We start from the raw sequence: 20335 nt of genomic DNA, 5'->3' as shown, positions 1-20335 counted from the left end.
ACTTCTTTGAGATCTCATATCATAACTCAAGGACTCAAAATATCTTCGTGAATAGAAATAAGATAACTCCATAATTTTTCACGATTGACTAGTTGAGGGCTACCATAGATAGCAGAGCAAAACCACATACAGTCAGACTTTTTAACGTAAATGGTGACCGCTTGAAAGTAGACATCTATCACAGTAATATCATAATGGCAACCTAAGAACGTGAAGAAAAAAGCGCGTGAAAAGGTGAAACGACGAGAGTCATGCGATTGATTACCCGGGAAGACGATTTGCGATAGAACCCATATGTTTGACCGTAGTTTGTTGGAATTTAATCATGCACCTAAGAAACTAATTGAATTCCTACTTGCAGTGGAAAGCAAGTGCCATCAGTTGAATTTTTCTTTCATTAGATACGATGTAGTAACACAAGTGATACCGTCTCTCTCTCTCTCTATGGGATTGCCGCTCGGTACATTTTGCGATTCTAAAAAAAAAAAAAAGTAAAAAATTATTTTTACTAATGAAGTGCATAATAAAAAAAAAAAAAAGTTAAAAATTGTTTTTACTAATGAAGTGCATAATTAAAAATTAGTTTAGAATTTCCATACTTTAAAATATTATTATAATTATTTGTTACAGGTTCAGGAACAAAAATAAAATAAAATGATTATTTGTGTTTTCAATTTATTTTTTTGATCCGTGTGTAAATTGTAAAAAATAATTGTAAAAGAAAAGTTGAATACAAATTGTTTTTTCTTTGAAGTTTATAAATTAAATTCTTATATAATTGGATTTTGGGATCAAAGCATTTGAAATTTGAAAACTCTGAAACTATCCCTCTCAAAACCATTTCTACAATTTCCCAGTCTGCATAGCAACAATGGGAGTCAAGAATCTATGGGACATTCTTGAATCTTGCAAGAAGACGGTTCCTCTTCACCATCTCCAGTTAACACTCTCACTCACTCACAATTTTCACTTTCATATTTCTCCTTCAAAATTTGATTTTTCAAGTTGAATCGAGTACCCTTTTGGATGAATTGAAATGGGTCTGTGTTGGATTTTGAGTTGCAGGAACAAACGGGTGTGTGTAGATCTGTCTTGTTGGATGGTTCAGCTTCAGAATGTGTGTAAATCGCATGCTTGTTTGAAGGAGAAAGTTCATCTTAGGGGACTCTTTCATCGTCTTAGAGCTCTAATTGCCCTTAATTGTACTGTTGTTTTTGTTTCAGGTTTGGTACATTGCTTTTCTCTCTTTGATTTTGCATTTGAAAAGTAAAAATTGTTTATTTTTTATGTGTGTGTGAAGTGTGTGATGAAAACAGAACTAGAAGATTGTGTACTTGCTTGAATTTTTTGTCCGTGTGGGACATATTTTCTTTTAAGTTGAATTTTATGCATAGTCTTAAGCTATATAGCAACATACAAACTCGAACACCAGCCATTGTGAAACACTGATGTAGACATGACATCTGATACTGACACGATGACACTGATATAAGAGTATGTAATGATTGAATGTAGCCACCTCTGTTGGTATCTATCAAGCACGGACACTCCTCGAATTAGGCGTGTCTCGGTGTCGGACACGTGTCGTGTCCGTGTCCGTATCCGTGCTCCATATATCATGTCAATTTCAGACAATGGACGCTACCGACACATGTCAGACATGATTGACTTATGTTGGGCATTAGACACGCCTTAAATCTGAAGTGTTGATGCTACATCCAGACATGACAATGCTACACAGACACTGATAGTAATTTAAGAAAATGGAAGCAATTGAATGTGACCACATCTGCCAATGTTGGACATTGATATGTGTCGAATACCAGACAAACAAACACACCTTTAATTTGTAGTGCGATTCTTACATAGACCCAGTGTTATCAAATATTGGCTGTGGCGGGTGTCGGTTTTTGGGCTCTCCGCCATGGCCAATTACAGCCGATATTGCAGAATTTTCTGCCATATTGGCTGTGGTGGGTGTCGGTTTTTGGGCTCTCCGCCATGGCCAATTACAGCCGATATTGCAGAATTTTCTGCCATACTCCGACATGAAGGAGCCACATTGTGGGATTTTGGCTCACTGCCACAGTCCGCCATCGGCATCACTGCATAGGCATGTGTCTTGAGACTTGGTATTTTTCTATGAGCACCTATTAGAATTTTACCCTTTTTAGCTTTACGTACAGGGAACACAGGGTAGTTCAATGGTGGGAAATATGGACAAAGTGACTTCAAATTTTAACCCCTAAGAATAGAACTCAAGTTAGATTCCTAGAAGGTATGTTGGTTGGGGTAAAATCTAATGGATAAATTATTGTGCATCTACTCAGTTCAACTTGGTATCAAACCCATCACTTCAGACTGTTTATTAGTGGTAGCTGTCTGTATAAAATTCACACATGTCAAGATCTTGGTTAGAGTGGATACGCACTCTGACTCCTAGGAACATAAATCAAATTCAATTCCTAGAAGGAGTCTTAGTCAAGAGGTCACAAAATCTAATGGATAAATTCTCATACGTCTACTCAGTTGAACAAGGGATTATCCCTATAACTGGTTCGAATGGCCAAAATTGTTTGCAGGATTACCTTGATAGAGCCACAGGAGCGTTAAATGGCCTAATTACAGTAGGTTCCTAATGAACAAAATGCACATAAACATATAAACATATATGTGTGCAAATGTATTTGCATGTTGTTCTGTTCATTTTAAGTTAACATTTTACGTTTTCCTTATTTGATAATTTTCAAATGGGAGGAACAGAATTTCTGATTATCCATCATTAGTTTTTCTCATTTGTTTTTGAATATGCTTGGATTTACTTAATCCATTTACATTCCTTCCTAATGAAGTCATCTTTGATGCCTGGTAGATGGATCAATTCCTGCCATTAAATTGTCGACTTATAGGCGTCGCTTAAACAATGGAAAAGAGGTTAGTAGTCCTTTCTTATTTCTTTTTCTTTTCCTATTCTATGTATAACCTTTACACAAACTCAATGCTTTAACATAATGTGTTGACTTTTTCTTACTTTTTGTTGTACTAACTTTCATCGTTCAATAATCACCATGCAGGTAGCTCAAAAAGAAACTAACTTACAGAAAACGACATCACTGCGGAGAAACCTGGGGTCTGAATTTTCATGCATGATTTCAGAGGCTAAAATCTTGGGGATGGCTCTTGGCGTCTCATGTTTAAACGGGTAATATTCAATAGAAGTTAAGGTTTGGTATTTTGCTTCAAAGAATGCTCTCTTATTTTGCCTTGTAATTGTTGATATCAAAAGTTATTTATAAATTAATCAAAAATGAAAATTTGTTTGTAGGGGCACTACTTCTGATCTTTTAGATAATTTGAACTGATAGTGTCTTGGTCTTTTCCAAAATCCAGGATTGAAGAAGCAGAAGCTCAGTGTGCTTTGTTGAACTCTGAATCGTTATGTGTAAGCACTATGTCTACTTCTCTGTCTTCAAACTCCATTTTCCCCTACTTTGTAATTATCAGTTATTTTTGGTAAACTTGTGTTATTGTTGTTCGCAAATCATCATGATCGCTGTCATTCATTTTGAAAATTATAGGATGGATGTTTCAGTTCAGATTCAGATATATTTCTTTTTGGTGCAAGGACAGTGTACAGGGATATCTGCCTTGGTGAGTAGATAACTTTTTATTCTTTTATTTTTTTTATAAATATTATTGTTAGATATATTGTCATACTATTTTGTATTTTCGCATGACTTACAAGGAGTTTTTTTTAATAATGAGTCAGGAGACGGTGGATATGTTGTATGTTATGAGATGGCAGACATTGAAAGAAAACTTGGATTTGGACGGGACTCATTGGTAAATTTCTGATTGATCCTTTAACATGCTTATGAATCACTAGGCTTGTTGATATGATCTTTCTTTGCTCAGTGTTCTTTAATGCAAATTCAGTTGGGTTAGGTTTATTCATGTTGCGGCCCTAAATTGAAGGTTATGTCCATGAAAGATAGGATATTTTTAACTTCCCTTGCACATCATCATCAGGGTTTTAAATTGGGGTTGTGTCGTGATCCTTGACATTGCAGAGAATCACGGTTAAATGTGGCCTCAGTCTTGATCACGTTGCTGTTTTGATGTCATCTTAAATCGTTATGCCGCATCCTAGATCATGGTCGCGGACACTTATTTAAAACCCTGGTCATTGTGGAGAGGCTCATTCAAAAGCCAATGAATATATAAGTTACCCTATAAAGAAGGCCTAATTGATCTTCACTCCATTGTTTGAATATTAAATGGTTTTTCATGTCCTATGCTGAAAATACAAATTTGCAACCATGCATATGAATTTTTTCTAGCCTGTGAATGCTTTCCTGATATTGTACCAAAATTATTGACATTTTCATCTTATTCTCCAAATCAAAGTTCCATTATACATGTCAATTCAAGGGTACTAGGTTCTTTTTCCAGTGAAAATCTGACCAAGTATCCTGTGATCTTCAGATTGCCCTCTCCTTGCTTCTTGGCAGTGACTATTATCCAGGAGTTCACGGATTAGGTCCGGTAAGTCCTGAGACGTGTCCTTCATAGGCATATTACTCACTGAATTTTACCCCTTGTTGTTTAGAAGAGTTAGATATTACATATTATATGGATGCTTATGCTTTTGCATCAATGGTTGTAGGATTCAGCTTGTCAGATAGTCAAATCAATTGGAGACAAATTTGTTCTAAGAAAATTTGCTTCTGAAGGACTTGGATGGGTGAAAAAAGGAAAAGGTCTACCCTAATATCTATATTGCATTTTAATTCCATTATCTTTGTGTTATGCAGCAATTATTTTTGTTAATATTTTTTTTATTCTATAAATTTAGTCGTAATATTTTTTGCACCTGTCAATAATGTACTATGGTAAACCTTAAATTCCAGAGAATTTGAGATTCATCGACTATCTGAAGTATATGGCAGTGCACTTAATATTTTGACAAAGAGGAGATTAGTTACTTTTTAAATTTTTTCTAAACCAATTTATCAGTAATATGATTGCATGTCAATCCTATCATATCACATATACTAAATGTAATCTTTAAATTCTAGAGTAGAATAGTGAAGTGTCTGAACTATGTTACAGTGTACATGTTGTTTTCACAGAGAACCTGCTTTTTAAATTCTGATATTTTGGATATTTTGATGAAATGACTACGTTGTTTATACTCAGATCTGTGTTATACCAATTGAGAAATTTTGGGATTAGATATGTGATGATGCACACAGGACTCAACAGATCAAAATTAAGTGTTTTGTGGGAGAATTAGGATTAAAAAGTCAGTGGTGTCTGTAAGGGTGTATTTGCAGTTTGACAGTGATTTACAGAAACCAAGTGCAAGAAGTTGTTAGAGATTTGTATGTGATAAAGATCGGAACAAAACAAAAAGAATTAAAATTAAAGGAATAAAATGTATATATAATTTATATAGATAATTTGGGATATAATACACCACAGGTTTTCGAGAGCCTGTCTCTCCACAATTCAGATTCCTCCTAATTCCACACACACTTTTTCTATTCTGGCTTACTTCTATTTATATTACAATTAACACTTGCTCCTAATAGATACAATTAATCATAATGGTTGTGACTGTTCCTATTGATAACCGTTGGCAGAACTGGTGTTGTTTGGCTTTAAGGGTTGCGTCCTTTCTCCACCAGTTGTACCTTCTTGGGTTGCCCCTCTTGGCCCCATTGGATGCGTCTCTACACTAAAGGTCATGCCTCTTTGATTCGCATCTCTTAACCCTGCACCCCTTGGGTGGGTCGTGACTGTTGGGTGACTTGCACCCCTTGGGTGTTGAGTGTCCTGTTGCTGGTGGTTCACTCGCTGCCTGCGAGTGTAAACCTTGGTGATGGGTGGCTTACGCTTATCAGTATGGCTGAATGTTAAATTCTCGATTGCCATAGAAATCAAATAAAGCCGTTGATGAAAATGACATTAAGAAAACTAAAGTAGAAAATGAAAGAAAACATCACAGGCGTAACGAGTGAGGTTCTTAGGCACTACGTTTCCCTGAAAACAGTTTCAACTTTCACTGCTTAGTTGTTCTCATAGCTGGTTAAGTCTGTTGTTCTGTTTTGGTTAACCATTGGTCCATAGGCAAAATGGGCCACAGTAAACTACAGTTTGGCCGAGAGGTAAGTATAGTCTTACCTACAAAATGGACCACAACTTACGGGCAGTCCATTACCGTCCTCAAATAACATAAATTAAAGCCTAAATAACAATACCACAAGGTACAATTGATAAAACGAAATATCATACATAGACTTAGACACATAAAAATCGTTGACCTTTTGCGCCTAATAACATCTGTAAAATAACCCCTAAGGTTTGAAAATACAAGACTCTTATGGGCTGGCTGATGTGGTCCATGGATACAGGGATTGTATGAAATCAGGTGATACAGTTTGACACGATATAATATTTATTTCTTAAACCAAATGATGGAATTGGAATCTTGGGACTTTTATGTTTATTTACTCTCGAATGTATTGCCTGCATGAACTTGTATACAAACACCGACTTGCTGTCAAATGAAAGTTTCCCGGTCATGTCTTGAACTTTTAATCATTGTTTCTATCTTTTGTTTATGCAGGAGGTCAAAATAAAATAGGAAGGGATGATACGATTTTGCAAGTGATTGATGCTTATCTGAAGCCAAAATGCCACTCAGCAGATTCAGAGTTTCTGCTCAAGTAGGTTATTTAGTTAATCGTTTCCAGTTCTTTTTCGCCATATATGCCATCAATACTTAATTTTAATGTTTTTCATCAGTAGTGTTAATACTTGAGAGTTCCACATTGGATGGGATATGACCTGAAAATGAGTTTCTAAGTGGGAGACATCTCTCGTCTTACAAGACGATTTTGTAGGGTTATGTTAGCTTCAATCTAAATTTTAAGATGGTGTCAGAGCCTATTCAAAATCCGTTGGGTCACCTGTTATCAATTCATGCTCCAGATATCTAGTCCTATGTGTGAGAGAGGGGGTGTTGAGTACACTGACTGAGACATCCTTCTCTTTTTAAGCCTGTTTTTTAGGGTTGAGTTAGGTTATTGGCATAATCACGTTGGTGGGGAGGGGGTATAAGGCTTACTCTGTGATTATCGTAGAATACACTATTCAAAACGATTCAACCAAATTAGTCCTTGTAAAGTTTGGACACTCTTCACCTCTTGAGCTGGCGTGGGCAAATGCGAGTGACCAATAATGAGCAGATCTAAAATATACTAATTTGGGCTGTAAGTTGATCTCAACTTGAATTTGGCCGTATCTCCAGTCGATGTGGGAACAATTATACTCACATATGAAAGCACTTAGTCAACTTTGCTTGGAAATTGTATCTCATGGTTTTTTGTACTCAGAAACTAAAATCTATCTATGATTCTCACTTCTCAGTACTGATTACTCATTAGATATGCACTTGAAATCATAATTTGCAAAAATTGATATGAAGTCCTTCTGAAGCAGTTACATATATCAAGCAATAAGCTAACATTTAATAAAGCTTACGATGTTTGCGATTGTAATTTTATATTTGCAGTATCTGTAATTAGATCCTGATCATAAATTGTACAACATTGTTATCGGCTACTAAAATTTTGACTAATTTCTATAGGGCTCTTGCTCAGTATCCATTTCAACGTACTAAACTACATCATATATGTGCTGTATACTTTGAATGGCCTTCTGAGAGAACAGGTACTTCATCTACTTTGAATGCTCATTCTTATAAAGTTCTATAAATCAAGAATTTGCGCTCGAGACAAGTCATTAGTTTTAGGGCTTGTCTGTATTGATTTATTTGAGCTTATCTACCGGTATAGATACTGATGAAACTGTTTGACAGAGCTTATTGAAAAACGTTTTCAGCTTATTTCAAATTTTTCTGGGATAGCTTATGAAAAAAACTTATAGCTTATACAAATCAGTTTTATTTTATCTTTTATTATAGAAATAACTTGTACATAAGCACTTGTATGGTAAGTCCTTATGCTATAAGTGCTTAATTAAGCAGTAAAAATAAATTGTTCATGTATTGAATTGAAGAGCTTATATTTAATCCTTATGTAACTCAAATATCTCAGAAATATGAAATGAAATATAAATTTGATCTATGCTTCATCTGGCATGGAACTTTGGAAATTCTTATGCAATGCTGATTTCTGTTTCATGAAATAGATGGATATATCCTTCCCTGTATAGCAGAAAGAGATTTACGACGATTCGCAAATTTGCGATTAACTTCGTCTGAACTTGGACTGAACCTTCCTTTACATGAGGTACTTCTAACCCTTCTCACTAAACCTAATTAATATTTCATCATCTTATATTGACAATTCTAAATTATGAAATACAGAATTTCTGTTACAACTGTATGAAACATAATAATGTCTTTGTATTTCTATCTGTTTCATTTATAATATATGTCGGACTGCAGATGCCTGTAAAGTGTCCTGTGTCAGAAATCATCAAGAGCCGAAAAGCTCAAGGGAGAGAGTGCTATGAGGTTTCTTGGAAAGACATGGATGGACTTGAAACTTCAATAGTACCTGCAGATCTTATAGAAAGGTAAGTCTCTTGAGCAATAATGGTTTAGAAGTTGAAATTAGCTGCTATGATACCCTAACATTCTAAAAAACTTTATAGATACAATAATATTTATCATGCACACATTTGTGCAGGACTTTTAAGAAAAGATATTATGATATAACATTATAGTGAAATATGTTGAATGCTTGTGTAAAACTTTTTTATATTGTCAACTTATAGTCATTAAACTCTAGAAGTTAATCTTCCATGATATATTTTGAAACTACAATGGCTCAGAAAATGTCTGTAACCACATCATCATAAAAAATGTTTATGTGCATATTTGAATTGGTGGTGAGTGAGTTTGGTGGAATCATGGTTCCACTGTGATTTTGGCAAAAACTAGAGTTTGAAGCTTCGACAAAACCAGGGTGCCACCATGATTTCATCAAAATCACTGATTCCAAACATGCACATAGTAAACAGATTTCTGCATGAGTTGTCAACTCTGACATTAATATTATCATCATTGTTTCACTGTTAATCATCTACAGTGCCTGTCCCGAGAAGATTTCAGAATTCCAGGAGAAAAAAGCTCTGCGAAAGAAACAAAACTTTCAAAAAAGAAGACCAAAGAAAAAAGAAACTACGTCTTCTCTGGCTGAGCTTGATCTAAAACTGCAGAATTTGTTGCTAGATAATAATTTGCAAGACCATACCAACCACAGTGCCTCTGATTCTTCAGGAAGGATATTAGAAGAGACAACTTCTACGGCTGAAGATGATCTAAACACAGAAAACTTGATGCTGTCACATGATGATATAGAATATAATGAATGGATTCAGAATATCAGCAACATATCAAGGAATGATGTTGTTTCTAGCAAAGATAAAAATGTGGTCATAGATCTTCTGAGCCCTTCTCCACTTAAGCCAGCAAATTCTTCAAAATTTCATCCATCAAGTGACCAAAATATTGAAGTGATTAATTTGAGTGATTCAGAAAATGAGGTGTCACCAGAACACAAGCAGAAAGCTAAAGAGCTTAGAATGTTCTTAGCAAATATTAGAAATGAAATCCATTGAACAGGTTTGAATGTGTAATAATAGTGTACTAAAAAATAAAATAAAATCTCATAATGAGAATTTTTTTATCAAATGTTGTATTTAATTTGATGCATTATTAGTAAAACTTTATCGCTAAAATATCTTGATTTGCCAACTGAACTTAATTTGAGAATTTTGGTACATAGGATCAAATTAATTTTTACTGTTCTTAGCTATGACTAAAGGAAAAGAGGTTAACAGGTTTTTTTTGAAGGAAAGAGGTTAAAAGGTTTGTTAAGCAATTTCTACATATCTAGGAATAAAGAGCAGTTCTGGTGAATTTAAATGTGTGCAAAGATGTTCCCAAGTGGAAGTAAATTAAAGATTGTTCACTGGAGAAGTTGTTGTATCATGTTGTTATTATCAATGTAGTTTTTAAGATAGCAAGTTTTTAAATGAAGTTTGGAAGCGTTAAAAAGAAATCAAATAAACAACATCAAATATATAATGCGATGTTAAAAAGAAATTGATAATTTTTTGTTTACTTGATAGCAACATGGAGCCTTAACAAAAGCTTTCAGTGTTGAAGAAGTGAAACAGGCAGTGTGGGACTATGACAGTTATAAAAGTCCGGGGCTAGATGAGGTCAATTTTGGTTTCATAAAGGATTTTTGGGGGGAGCTCAAAGACGACTTTATAAGCGTTTTATTTCGGAATTTCATCGGAATGGGAAGCTTTGCAAAGGTATTAACAACACTTTCATTGCTCTTATACCAATGGTTGAAAGTCCTCAACGGTTGTCAGAATTTAGGCCTATCTCTTTGATTGGAAACATGTATAAAGTGTTGACTAAGGTTTTTCAAATAGATTGCGTTGTGTCATTTCAGAGCCTCAATCTTCTTTTGTTCATGGTAGGCAAATTTTGGATCATATATTAATCGCTAATGAGATCGTTGACGAGGCTCGCCGTCTGAAAAACAGATGTTGCTCTTTAAAGTAGATTTTGAAAAGACTTTTGATTCTATTGACTGGCGATACCTTAATGCCATTATGACCAAACTGAACTTTCCTACTTTATGGCGTAAATGGATTATGGAATGTGTTACTACAACAACTACATATGTGTTAGTAAATGGATGTCCAACAGATGAGTTCAATTTTGAACGCGGTCTTCGCCAACAAGGCGATCCCCTTTCGCCGTTTCATTTCTTAATTGCGGCGGAGGGCCTCAATGCTATGATGAATGCTCTAGTCAGTGCTGATCTTTTCTCTAGTTACAATGTAGGACGCTCTGACACTGTCAACATTTCTCACTTACAATTTGCTAATGATACATTGTTGGTGTGTACAAAAAGTTGAGCAAATATTCGATCATTAAAGGTTTTCCTCCTACTTTTTGAGGTGACTTCAAGTCTTGAGGTCAATTTCCATAAAAACATGCTTGTTGGTGTTAATGTGTCTGATTCCTGGCTGAATGAGGCTTCTACGGTTCTGAACTGCAAAATTTGTCATGTCCCCTTCTTCTACCTAGGTCTTCCCATTTGCGGTGACTCTAGGAAATTGAATTTTTGAAAACAGTTGATTGAGAGGTTGTTTCTAGATTGTCTGAATGGAAAAGCCGTAATTTATCTATGGGTGGCCGTTTAGCCCTTCTGAAGTCTGTTCTGTCTTCTCTCCCGGTCTAATTCCTTTCCTTCTTCAAGACTCCTACAGGTATCATTACTTCCCTTGAATCTATTTTCACTTTTTTTTTTGGGGATGTGAGGACTATAGGAAAATATCTTGGATAAATTGGGACACTATATGTGTAACACCTGATGCACACTTTCGTGTTTATTCGATTAGCGTAGTTGCGCAACGGCAAGTGTACCAGTCGTTTTCATCAAGCAATAAAGTTAGTAAGTAGAGTATCGTATCCACATGGATTGTTCTTTATTCCGAACAATTATCGTTACTTATTTATGTAAGTTGACGGTATAAAAGTGAGTTGCAATTTTTATCTGTTTGCAACAGAGCGAATTTACCTATTTTTGGTTGTAGAAAAGTAAGCAGCGGTTATGATTCTTCAAATCCCCTCTGTATATTTATTGTTGGATAATACGTAATATAAATGTCGCGTTTATTTATCTTAAGTAGACTATACAAGTGATGAGGCCGTTGGGAATTTCCTAAATAGGTATGGCACCACCTAACCCAGTGGGTATCATCCACTGGGTACCTAATTAGGCCTTTCCCTCCGATGGCTAACTGCACCTGCTGATCGCACGGTGATCCTTACGTGCGGGGTCTTGCTAATTCAAAGGTAATCCAAACATAAACTTAAATTGGCTTTCCAGTGTTTCCCAAGGCAATGAGGGCCATGATTCCCTTAGGTCTGCCCATCTATGAATCTTTGGACACTCATATCACACTTTCTCTACGCTTACGTAGTAGTTCTACAAACGGGCAGCCGTAATCTATGTCTTAAGGGTTTTAAGAAAATGGTCTTACTAGATTATAGCCCTCAATCGAACAGCTAGGTGCTTGTTTCCCTAATTACCAACCAGTTCGTTTCTAGCTTCGGTAATGCACCACACGACCCAATGGGTATCATCCACTGGATACCAACGTATAGGGTCAACAATTCCTATGATATCCTTGGCTAATTAATAACTACTTACTTCCTAGACAAATAGTTAGTAGTAAAAGGATATAAATATCAAGATATAAACATCCAGTTAGTGAAAACAATATTAGGTCCTATCACAACCTAAGTGCCTAATCTAGGGTTGCACATGTCACATAAATAAAACTATAATCTAATAAAGCTTAATAGCGAACAAAAGAATAAATAAAATAAAATAAACGACAAATTATATTAAATAAATATCAAACAAAAATATACAGAGGTTCATCTTAGAACTCTAACCTAAAAAGATTTAGTTACACATGGTAAATAAAAACAAGATATAAAAGATATAAACAAACCGTAGAAAATCAAGGAGAAGATAGAAACTCTCCCGAAGCTCCAAAGTAGCCTTCCTCTTGAACTGCTCCAGTTGTGAACGAGAAATTATGAATGAGGAAGGCTAGTATTTATAGTGAGAGTTTCTACATGGGTTTGAGTTAAAAGTGAAGGCTTTACCCAAAATATAAATAGGAAAAGACAAATATGGCTCGAGTTTTCAGGCGCACGAGGCACATTACCAGTGTGCTAGGCGCATGAGAGTATGACAAAAGCCATGCCATAGGTGCATGAACAATGCCCTAGGCGCATGGATACCTACTCCATGTGCAAGGCGCATGGTTTATGTGCTAGGCACATTTGTCATGTACTAGGCACATTGCAAATGTGCTAGGTGCATGGTATCTTTATCATGGGCCCAAATTCTCCGATTTTCTGTCTTCAAATAAATTGCGTCAGGACTAGGGAATAAAATTCTTCCCATTTGTACGTATTCTAAGGCCTCTTGAATCTTCATTCTTTGCTTCTTGAATCTTCACAATTCTTTGGATGTTCTTGATTTTCCGATTTGTATGATTTCTTCGTGAATTACTTTAAAAACCCCCTCAAATTGCTACGTTTTGGGAAAACTAGAATTACAGACTCAAATATAGAAAACATTACAAAAGTCCTGAAATCATAGGCAATCGTTCTAATACTCCTCCATTTTGCTGCTATTTCCTACTAAAATTAACTGAAAAACATGCTAAGAATAACGTAAGATGAGGTGCTGTCATAACCCCAAACTTAGACTGTTGCTTGTCCTCAAGTAACAAAAGAAAAACATAATTAATTCTTTGCATTTTTTCAGGAAAAACATACGGGAGTTGTTCTTAAGAATCATTATCACATTTATAGCAGAGCAACAACTAAACTTACCACTATACATTCAAGCGGGTCTGGCTTGGTGAAAGTAACCTATATTATCAGCCTTACTTTTTTCTATAATACACGTATGTATCTCCTAAAGCCAGTAGGGGTGGTCACGGAATTTGCCCACTCCAGTCGTCACATGAATGTACCTTGCTACAAATTTGAAACAATTCTAAATAGACAGTCAAGTTAAAGTTATTCACACACTTGGAGGACTTTGAGGGTTATAACTTGGCTTAGGTTAAGAGTGGATAAATTTTGGGAAAGTAGGCTAATAAAAGAACTTGGAGTTAGTTTTCTAACCTAAGGATTCCTACTAAATCATTAATGCACTGTTATCCTTCCTTCCTTGAATCAAACAAGATGGGTAAAACAGTAGAACTTATTTGTCTTTTTAACTTGTCAGAAATATACTTTTTTTTAAAGAGACCATTTTTGGCTCTAGATTTTTTTCTTTTGCTATTTTTTTTGTGTGTAGATCCATGATCATCTACATTTTTTCATTTTTTTTCGTTTTTTGACAAATGTGTTCTGCTGTTACCCCACCCCAAACTTAAGATGTTGCTAATTCCAAATAGAAACCCCAAACTTAGTTTCAAGGCATGTGCATTCATTAAAAATATTTACCTATCTAACTCCAAGTGAAATCAAATAGGGTTCATGTAAGTGTAGGACTATGACATGATTCGTCACTAATAAAGAAAATAATTTTTCGTCTAGAGGCTCAAAGTGGTTTCACAAAGGATAATAAGAATATAATAGGGTGATTTGAAAGGCTCTAGGTACGAAAGAAAAATTGCCTCATATGTAATATAACTTAACCGATCGTCCGTAAAGAACGACCGCTAATTGAAGCAAACATAACATTCATATGGAACACTCATAATATATATTGGAAATACTTAAGTATTTAACAACCTAGAATGGATATGGAGATATTTGGCTCTGAATCTCACCAGTTATGCTATTCAGAAAATAGTATGTGATTCTATAAGTACCTTCACTAGCAAGCCCTAGAAATTTACCTCTTTCTGCGGAAAAAGGAAATTGTGCTTTTGAACGTATGGATAAACTAGCCTCTGCCTTAAATGATTTGAACGAATACCTAAGACTAAAACACTTTTAAGCATAAAAGGAAAGGTTGTAAATGTAATGCAAAAGAAATAAATTTTTATAAGACAATACTTGAGGGTTAATAACAGAAAAAGAAATGAAATTGGTTAGTCAGATAATCTCAGCTTAGCAGAAAATAAAATGATGGGTTGCCTCCCATTGAACGCTTCTTTTACGTGTTGATCCCGACGGTTCCCATGGGTAGCCTCCCATGCAGCGCTTCATTTAATGTCTATTTGCTCGACGCCTCGATCTTGGTAGGTGGCTTAAATGAAAGAGAGAACACATCATCCTTCTTCTTTCTCTTGTTAGGAAGGAACTCCATGAACTTTGTAAGAAGAATTAAGTGTTCCCATGCTCCAATCTTTGCTTTTATGGAATACGTGCTCATCCTCCATAAGTGACATTGAGACTCTTGCTGCAGGTTAGTCTTGTTTTGAGTCTCTGATATCACAAAGTTTGATGAAGGTTCTTCTTCTTGCACTACTACTTTGTTCACCACTCCATCTGGATTTTTGATTAATCCTTCTGCAAGTCTTAGATTGACAGTTGATGGTTGTGCCAGAATACTCTTGAGCTTTCCTATCAGCCATGTTGGAGTTAACTTTATGCCTTCACCCAGACCACACTGAGCTTCTTTCATGGACAAATTCCTTATAGAATTGAAACTTCTAGGGTCCTTCTTCTTTATACGTAACCGTCCGTCCTTGAAATATTGCCTTACAGCTTCTGGGAAATGCAGTAATTTATTTTCTCTTCAACTTCTAGGAATACGACAACTGGATAAAGTTAGGGAGTCTGCAAGGGTTCTCACTTCCATCAAGAAGTTGTCGTCTACTCATTCTTAAAATGGAATCTTTGTCGATAATAGGCTCGAATATTGGGGGCATTCGACTTCTCTTTGAACTGGGCTTGAAGTGTTGATTGCACTCCTAGCGCTTCTTCCTTCTTAAGATGAGTTTCCGACAAGTGGTCACATTGTTCTCCTTTCTTGATTTTAGTGCAAATGTATCCAACAGTATGTTGTACTATAGTTTCATGGGAGGATTTGTTCAGGGTATTTTCCTTTTTATCCTGCTCCTGTCCTATTGTCCAAGTAGAAAGATGAATAGACTGAAGAGGAACGGATTGTTCAGTTTAAGGGATAGTTGGTTTGATATCATTTAATTCTTCTGATTCGACAAGCCAATTGTACGGGTAATATTGCATCATGCCCAAATACTAAACGAAACGGTGTGAAATTTGTTGATTCTTTGGGAGATGTTCGAAAGCCCAAATTTCTTGGTCTAACACGACATGCCAATTTCTGGGTCTGCCCTCCATCCATTTCTTAATTGAGTAAATAATAGTTTTGTTGGCTGCTTTCGACCTGTCCATTTGCTTGGGCGTAATATGGTGTCGATGTGACCAACTTAAAACCCGCTTGGTTGACAAAATCAACCATTTTTTGACCAATGAACGCTGACCCTTGGTCTGTAATTATAGTTTCAGGCACCCTGAACCTATACAGAATGTGGTTTTGAATGGAACTAATTACGGCCTTTTGGTCGACTTTGGGTAAAGGGACAACTTCAATCCACTTGGTGAAGTAATCAATCCCAACCAAAATAAACGATGACCTTTAGATGAATTGGGACAAATTTTGCCACTTGTTGAGCTCGAGGAGCTTAACGAGAGTGTAAATAAAAATTCCAAAATCCAAAAGAGATTGGATCTTGCAGCGCAGAGGTAGCGATAAAAAAAATGAACACCAATATTTAACGTGGAAAACCCTCTAATATCGAGGGAAAAACCACAGGACAAACTCCGAAAAATATTCCGCGATAAAAAATCCCAACCAAAATCCATTGTGTTTTAGGCACTCTTGGCACCCTTTAGCAAACTCTATACAGTCCTTCAACATAGATGGCCAATACAATCCTTGTCGAAGCATTAGCCATTTCATTTTATGACCTGCTTGGTGAGAGCCACATGCTCCACTGTGAACACTAGAAATGGCAACAAAAGCCTCATTTTCCTTAAGACATCTAAGCAGGAATCCTTCAACTGTTTTCTTAAACAACTCATTCCCAACCATAACATAGCTCAAGACTCTGTATTTAATCTTTTGACTAACTATGCCTGATGGATTCTCTAAATAGTCAACAATTGGCTTCCTCCAATCATTGTCTGATAGATTGTCGATGGCAACAATTTCAAAAATATCGAAAATTTTAGGGTAAGAGTATGGATTATAAAAATTTGGCTCCTTTCCTCCCCCCATAGGTTTTGTCATGGAAAATCCCGTCGAAGGACACTCGGTAGGAACCAATTTATCCTTGATGTCGATTAAATCTTGCAATTTCTGTGTAGAAATTTTATATCCTGAAGTAACTTGTGCCAGGTCATTTGCCACTTGGTTTTCAATCCTAGGTACGTGTTGAAGACTAACCGACTCAAAATTGCTTAATAAAGAACTGGAAGAAACAAAGCATGAAAGTAAATTCTCACTTATGCATTTGTACTCCTTCGTTAGCTGCTTCACCACCAATTCCGAGTCTCCATTTAGTACCACGTTCTTTGCACCCAGGCCTAGTAGAATTTCCAATCCTACTATTAAGGCTTCATATTCAGCCTCATTATTAGAGATTTTTTTTTTTAATTTTTTACTTGAACTTCGTTGGTATGTTCAACGGATATAGTATGAAAATACCAACTCCAGTTCCATTTTTATGACTGGAACCATCAAAGTACAAAGTCCAAGGCTGGTTTTCCACATAACCTTGTGTTGCTTGTACCAAAGAATGGTCAACTATGAAGTCAGCAACAATTTGCCCTTTTATAGATTTCAAAGGCTGGTAATTCAATGAGAATTCGGACAGAGCTAAAGCCCATTTTCCAACTCTGCTATGTAGAATCGGCTTCGAGAGCATATGTTTCACAACATCAAAGTGTGAGTAAACATAGACACATACATAGTTTCTCAGCGGGACTATATCTAGTCTCAATATCATTGAAGATTCGATTTAGGTAATATATGGCCCTTTCAACGCCATTTTTCTCTTCTTGAGCTAGCATGCTACCTATCGTCGAATCAGATGCTGAAATGTATGATTTCATATGATGTTGAACAAGATTTCTTGACATGTTGGTACGACATCATAACATAGCATGTTTTGCTTTCTTGGATGTTTTTATTTTTACGTGAGATCTCTGAAGATTCTATGAAGATATGATGCACATGGAGGGTTGACTAAGAAGCGTGTGTTCTAGAAGCATAAAGAGGCGGGTTGAGCTTTGCGTGGTTATTAAGTGTGATGTTGTAACATTTAAGGAATCAAAATATATGCATCCAGAATTGTGTGCTAAAGATCGTATTGGATTAGTTTTGTGTGTTTAGCCCGATTTTCTCATCAATGTTGTACCCTGGCTATATAATGGAGGACTGTAAACCTAATGTATTCATTGAAGCCGCATTTTGTCAAAGCGTCTTTAGAGTTTTAGTCTATCCATTATTGTTGTGAGACACTCTTGTATCACCTTGATGCTAGAGCTGGACTGTTAGTAGAGTTGTAAGTTGTTAATCACTCATAAGATTTTAAGCAAGAGTGCATGCTGTTTCATGGAGTGTGTCTCCATTTCATTTGTAATTGTTGATAATCACTAGTGAGTGATTGATGGGAAGTGAGAAGGGACTCATATATAGGTGTGTCTTAGATAGAAATTACACGGGTAGTGATTAGGTGTGAAGCTAGTAGACCGAAAGTTGTTTATGCAGTATTCAAACTACTACTATTATAGAGATTTTCCTTCCTGGCTTGGTAGCCCCCAGACGTAGGTGACGTTGCACCAAATTGGGTTAACAAATAAATTCTGCCTTTTACTTTATGTCTTTATCTTTAAGTTTTTATTTGTTATTTGTGTTGTCATAATGTCTTGACATTATTCTCGACATTTTGCGTGTGTTGACATCGTGCTCAACATCTTTTACTGCGTGCCAGAATTTCACAAGCATGCTATTATGCTTTTTGTAGGGCTGCTTTTGATCCTCAGTCAAACCCTTTCTGTTGATAGCATACCTTCTATATTGACTTTAATGTCAATACTATTTTCAACAATATCCCACAACTCAACATCATTACGCATAACATGGTTGAACACTTCGTTCTTCCATACAGAAAACTGAGTAGTATTGCCATTGAATATTGCACCGTTCTTAGGATAGTTGTTCTTTTTAGCTTCAAGAGTATTGTGATAATAACAAACAGCTGGATGGTGTTTTCTCCCTGAAGTGCTAGGTTTATTATTAGATGACATGTTTTTCTCACTGGACCTTTTTATGTCGCACAGTTAAGTGACAGAGCACAGATGGTGCTCTGATACCAACGAAAGCTGAGATAAACACACAAGAATGGGGGGCTGAATTTTGTAGGCTTTTTGTGGTTTCTTTTTCTAAGCGTTAAGACTTGATCAGAATATGTAATATACAAATTCTAATACAGAGTCTTTATGTAGCATATTAAGTTCAGAATACAAAGATAAAGAGACAAAGAAAGAGAAAGCAAACACAAAACAATTTTATACTGGTTCCTCCTACAATCCAGGAGTAGTATAGTCCCTTTACACTTCCAAGGGATTTCAGTGTAATCACACACGATTAAAAATTGCTCAAGGACACTTCCAAGACACTTCTCAATTCACAAGCACAATTGCAAGTGACTTATATGCTCTAGGAATTTACCTAAAGACTTCCTGCTCAAGGACAACTCCAAGAGACTTTCTTTTGCTTAAGCATAACTGCTTAAGCCTTTCCCTTGCTCAAGTACAACTCCAAGAGACTTCCTAGGTGCTTAAGGTTTCACACCAAGACACTTATATGCTCATGCACGCAGGCGAGATACTTTCTAAAATGTTTGCACAACTGTAAACAAGTTAATTTGTTCTTACACTAGATTTAACATTGGTAGTGTAAACTTAACTAATGAACAGAAAATAAATCCTAAGTGCTTTGCGTTATTAGATTTGACAGAGTAATGGCACAATAAAATAGCAGAGTCTTGTGACTTCTTCTTAAGGTCTTTAGCTTTTTTTATAGGCAGTAATTTGAGAGACGTTGGAGAAGAGTGCCAGCGAAAATAGAGTCGTTGAAAAGCTTTTATCAAGAACGTTGGCCCTTTGACTGATATGGATAATTTTGTTGGAAAATCCTTTGATATTCCTTTGCTGAAAGAAGAATCAATTGTTGCATTTTCTTTGCTCTTGAGGTCTTTTGTCTGGTTGCACACTTAGACAAAAAAAGATAAAAGGATTGCTGATGAGTAAAACTGCAAGTGCACAGTTCCACCGAAGTAGTAAAAGAGAGAGTATCGTTCCAACAAGAAATTGTGTATTTGATTAAGTTTAATTGATAACAAACCCTTCACTAACAAACCCTAAACCTTAACTTTATATTGGACCTACTTTCTAAAGATAAATTTCTCTTAAGCGTATCAAAGCTTCTGTCGAAGTCATTGAGTGTGTTCCTCTAGAAACCACGCCTATTCTCATGGTTGATTGCTATTAGAATCCTTGAAGAACGAAACTTTACGTGTCTCAAGGTTTGCTAGACTATTATCATGTTTCGCAATCCCTGTCTAATTTCACTTGTTCCAATATCAAAGCTCCGCGTTCGATTTATGAATTGATATTTGTAATGATGAATTAACAAGTACTAACCCTCCGCGTTCGCTTTATGAGTTTGGTAATTGTTAATTCATTATAAAAATCGTGAAA

General features: G+C 35.9%; 1 protein-coding gene across 1 annotated transcript; it reads left to right on the top strand.

Annotated features, from left to right (window-relative positions):
• The first annotated feature begins 682 nt into the window (after positions 1-682).
• On the top strand, positions 683-9774 carry LOC146916063 (single-stranded DNA endonuclease family protein). Its single transcript, XM_085718247.1, has 14 exons — positions 683-939; positions 1066-1223; positions 2873-2934; positions 3075-3202; positions 3391-3442; positions 3579-3651; positions 3770-3843; positions 4486-4545; positions 4667-4760; positions 6632-6731; positions 7655-7737; positions 8218-8318; positions 8477-8607; positions 9123-9774. Exons 1-14 carry the CDS (start codon positions 872-874, stop codon positions 9652-9654), a joined length of 1716 nt encoding a protein of 571 aa, XP_085574373.1. The 5' UTR covers positions 683-871; the 3' UTR covers positions 9655-9774.
• Positions 9775-20335: the final 10561 nt, after the last annotated feature.

The sequence above is a fragment of the Medicago sativa genome, chromosome 6 (assembly GCF_051527215.1).
Source record: "Medicago sativa cultivar Bolivia chromosome 6, Bolivia_mono, whole genome shotgun sequence".
NCBI lineage: Eukaryota > Viridiplantae > Streptophyta > Magnoliopsida > Fabales > Fabaceae > Medicago > Medicago sativa.
Note: the sequence above shows the minus strand (reverse complement) of the source record. Positions and strands in the feature narration are given on the sequence as shown.

Excerpts from the sequence above, each read along its gene's own strand:
- LOC146916063 (XM_085718247.1), top strand. The coding sequence starts at position 872 with ATGGGAGTCAAGAATCTATGGGACATTCTTGAATCTTGCAAGAAGACG. Across the intron at positions 2,935-3,074 it reads GCTTAAACAATGGAAAAGAG|GTAGCTCAAAAAGAAACTAA; the intron begins GTTAGTAGTCCT and ends ATCACCATGCAG. Across the intron at positions 3,203-3,390 it reads GGCGTCTCATGTTTAAACGG|GATTGAAGAAGCAGAAGCTC; the intron begins GTAATATTCAAT and ends TCCAAAATCCAG.